At 36.7% G+C, this 3,812-nt stretch overlaps 1 protein-coding gene across 1 annotated transcript in view; it reads left to right on the top strand.

Moving 5' to 3' along the window:
• The first annotated feature begins 419 nt into the window (after positions 1-419).
• Positions 420-3,812, top strand: part of LOC106869909 (baculoviral IAP repeat-containing protein 5) — an 8,444-nt gene continuing 5,051 nt past the window's right edge. Inside the window, exon 1 of the mRNA XM_014915844.2 lies at positions 420-933. Coding sequence (XP_014771330.1) covers positions 808-933 — 126 coding nt within the window. The 5' untranslated portion in view covers positions 420-807. The remainder of the gene's footprint in view (positions 934-3,812) is intronic.

The raw sequence follows: 3,812 nt of genomic DNA on the forward strand, positions 1-3,812 counted from the left end.
TATTTCATCAGTTCGTGTTTTGTATTTCTGTTTATATATGTATGTCGCAATTTTTATAGTTCCGTTTGTAATATAGAATGTCTGTATCTAATTCAGTAAGCTCGTGTATTTTCCTGTATTTATTTACATTGTAAATATATAATAAAGATTGTGAATGATAAACATTTAATCAATACATAATAAAGACTGTAAACAATAAACATTTTATCAATATACATGAATAAGTTTTATCTTTAATTCAACTTTCATTTCCTTAACTTATAAAGCACATCATATCCGTAAAACGTATTACAAGGTGGTAAATAAGCAACACCTTCGAAATTCATTTCAATTAGATTTAGAAACAATTTTGTATACGTGGCAGGATTTCAAAAGAATTTTTTGAAACTTCTTGCTTGTGTTTAAGATACTGTTTCAAATTTTGACACAAGGGTAGCAATTTCGGGGGAGGGAGAAAGTCAATGGAGCCCAGTGTTCAACTGGTGCTTATTCTATCGACTCCGCAAGGGTGGAAGTTAACGACGGTAAAATTTGAACTCAGAACGTCAAAGCGGACGACATGCCACCAAGCATTTCATCCGGCATGTTAATGAATCTGACAGCTCGCCGCTTTGCTGATAACGTTTTCAGATATGCGAACTATACTGTGGAAACCTCACAAGTCCCGATAGTAAATCACTCAATTCACAATGATAATCGGAGTTATCTACCTTGACAATCACGTGACGTATAGAGGGAGATTTAAATTCCTTCTGTGTGAGTCTTTAACCGTCTTAGAATTTGCGAAAGTTAGTAGACTTACCAATAATGGGAATGTCTAAAGAAAAGCCTGATGATGCTGGAAATGACTATTTCATGCATTTAGAAAGTAAACGGCTGGAATCATTTAAAACGTGGCCTTTTCAAGATGATTGTTTATGTACGCCTGAGAGAGTAAGTCACCATTGTTTCTTTTGTTCGTTTTAACATTATTTTGAAAAAAAAATATTCCTTGGGAGTGATGATCCCTACGTTTAGAATACAAAATAAAGATTCTTTTTTTTATTTTCATTTCCCTATTTTCTTGCGTATTTGCAATACAAATTAGTTGATTTAAAAAAAAAAACACCCATCTATTTGATATCGATAACTTTCACACGATATGCTGCATCGCTTTTTGTTTGTTCTGGAAGACTATTTACAATAAACAAAAATGTCACTATGTATTTTTATACTGAATTACGTTTTCAAAATTTCGACACAAGAAACAGAAATAGTTTAGTAACATATTGCTTATGAAGTAATTAAGTGAATCTCAGCAAACATTAATGTTTGAAGTCCGTTATTGCACTCATGAAAATCGTTCATCTTCACGATACACTTCCTATTTTTGAGTCTAATCGTTTGCTTTGGCGAGATAACTTTACATAGAAACCAAATTATGTTTCATGAATTTGCATGATAGTGCCGAAGATTTTCATTTTTAGGACATTCAATGAGGAAAATTCACTAGAATTCGAAGTGTATGCGTGTTCACACAAATTATTTTACGATGAAAATCTTCCATAAATGTACTCATTAAAGCATTACTTGGTTTCCGTGTGAGGTTATCGAGCCATAGACTAATAATTTGACGCAAAAATATTTAAATATTGGCAGTATTCTGGCTTAAGCACTCCGTATAACTCCCTCGTAATTTTTTTGTTTTTTGAAATTTTCAGAAACTTTTGTGAATTTGTATTCTACACACAGGAATTCGAAACATTTTTTTTTTCGGATTCCTACGTTTTAGATGTCCGAGATTACGAATATGCAAAAAAAAAATTTATACCTCCACATCACACCTCACTACCCTCTTAAAATTTTGAAATTTTTTCTTTCCCTATGTTTTAGATGACGGAGATTCCGAATATGCAAGAAACCATGTTTTTAAAATTTTAAATTCAATAAGCATATAGATATGTGTATAAAGAGAGAGATATGAATGTCTTCCTGGAGCTAAAAACAACGGTAACACCGTATTCTTTTGGACCGCCACATTTAGTTGACAAATATATTTTATGAATAAACGGACAGATAAAAAGATAGACAGATAGATAAATAAATGGATGAAAGAGTTTAAAATTGGGGAAGGGGTGAAATTTGAGCCCCTTATTAAACTTTATAACACTAATTATTAAATATTGTTTGTTTCTCATAAAATAGTGTATATTTAATTTACATTAAATTATTATTTAAGGCAAACAAGTAAAACGCTAATTCTTTTCACTTTAATCTTTTTGTCTGTATTTAATTCCTATAAGCATATGTTCATCAAGATTTATGAAGGAGTGAAAAAAAAATGTAATCAAATACACTTCTTTTGCATAATTGTATGAATTCCCATGTGTAGAACACAAATTCACAAAAATTTTCTGTTTCACATTTTGGGGAAAATCTCAACCAAAACAGAAATTCTAACTTATATGGAACAGTTACTCCAGAAATTAACCACTTTTTTTCTTTGGGCTCATCACCCCCATCCATTACCATACTTTGCTAAATGCATATCTTTTAACAAAATTTTCCAAAGATATGTTTAAGAGAGTGTAGTGTTTGATTATCATGATAAATTTTAGAAAAAGAATTTAATTCTAATCCACACCCTTGAAGTGGAGGGAAGTTGTGGAAGAGGGAGACATGAGACAAAGTATTGAAGGCCGATCTCAAAATGCTGAGCCTCACAGAGGAGCTGACTGAGGACTGGGATATGTGACACATTGCTGTGCTCAAAAAGACCTAACCACAACAGAACTGAGGCCCTAAAACCAAGGTACCACATAAAAGGCATTGGTATGGGTGTTGGTGCCACGAAAAAAGCACCCAGTACACTCTGTAAAGTGGTTGGCATTAGGAAGGGCATCCAGCGATAGAAACCCAGCCAAAAGAGACTATGGAACCTGGTGTGGACTCTGGCCTTACCAGTTCTTGTCAAGTCATCCAACTAATGCCAGCATGGAAAACATGTTAAATATTGATGATGACCCTTGAATACTTCATCATCATTTAACGTCTGCTTTCCATGCTGGTATGAGTTAGACAGTTTGCCTGGAACTGGTAAGCCAGAGGGTTGCACCAGCTTCCAGTCTGATTTGTCATGGTTTCTACAGCTCGATGCCCTTCCTAATGTCAACCACTCCAAGAGTGTAATGGGTGCTTTTTACATGACACCAGCAACAGCCACAACTACAATTTCACAGGTTCAATTTACATGACACTGGCAATGGCCGCAAGTTGGCTTGAGTCTTCTCAAGCACAGCATATTGCCAAAGGTCTTGGTCACTTGTCATCGCCTCTGTGAGGTCCAACATTTAAAGATAATGCTACATGCAATGGCCACAATTACAATTTTACATGTACCTTTCACATGACAGTGGCAATCATCATCATCATCATCGTCCGCCTTCCATGCTAGCATGGGTTGGACGATTTGACTGAGGACTGGTGAAACCGGATGGCAACACCAGGCTCCAATCTAATTTGGCAGAGTTTCTACAGCTGGATGCCCTTCCTAACGCCAACCACTCAGAGAGTGTAGTGGGTGCTTTTACGTGTCACCCGCACGAAAACGGCCACGCTCAAAATGGTGTCTTTTATGTGCCACCCGCACAAGAGCCAGTCCAGGGGCACTGGCAACGATCCCGCTCGAAAGACCCCATGTGTCGCTCGCACACGAGCCAGCCCGGGGGCACCGGCAACGACCTCGCTCGAAAAACCTCATGTGTCACCCACAAGCCGGCCCAGGGGCACCGGCAACGATCTCGCTCGAAAGATTTCATGTGTCGCCCGCACGG

This window comes from Octopus bimaculoides, chromosome 2 (assembly GCF_001194135.2).
Source record: "Octopus bimaculoides isolate UCB-OBI-ISO-001 chromosome 2, ASM119413v2, whole genome shotgun sequence".
Lineage (NCBI taxonomy): Eukaryota > Metazoa > Mollusca > Cephalopoda > Octopoda > Octopodidae > Octopus > Octopus bimaculoides.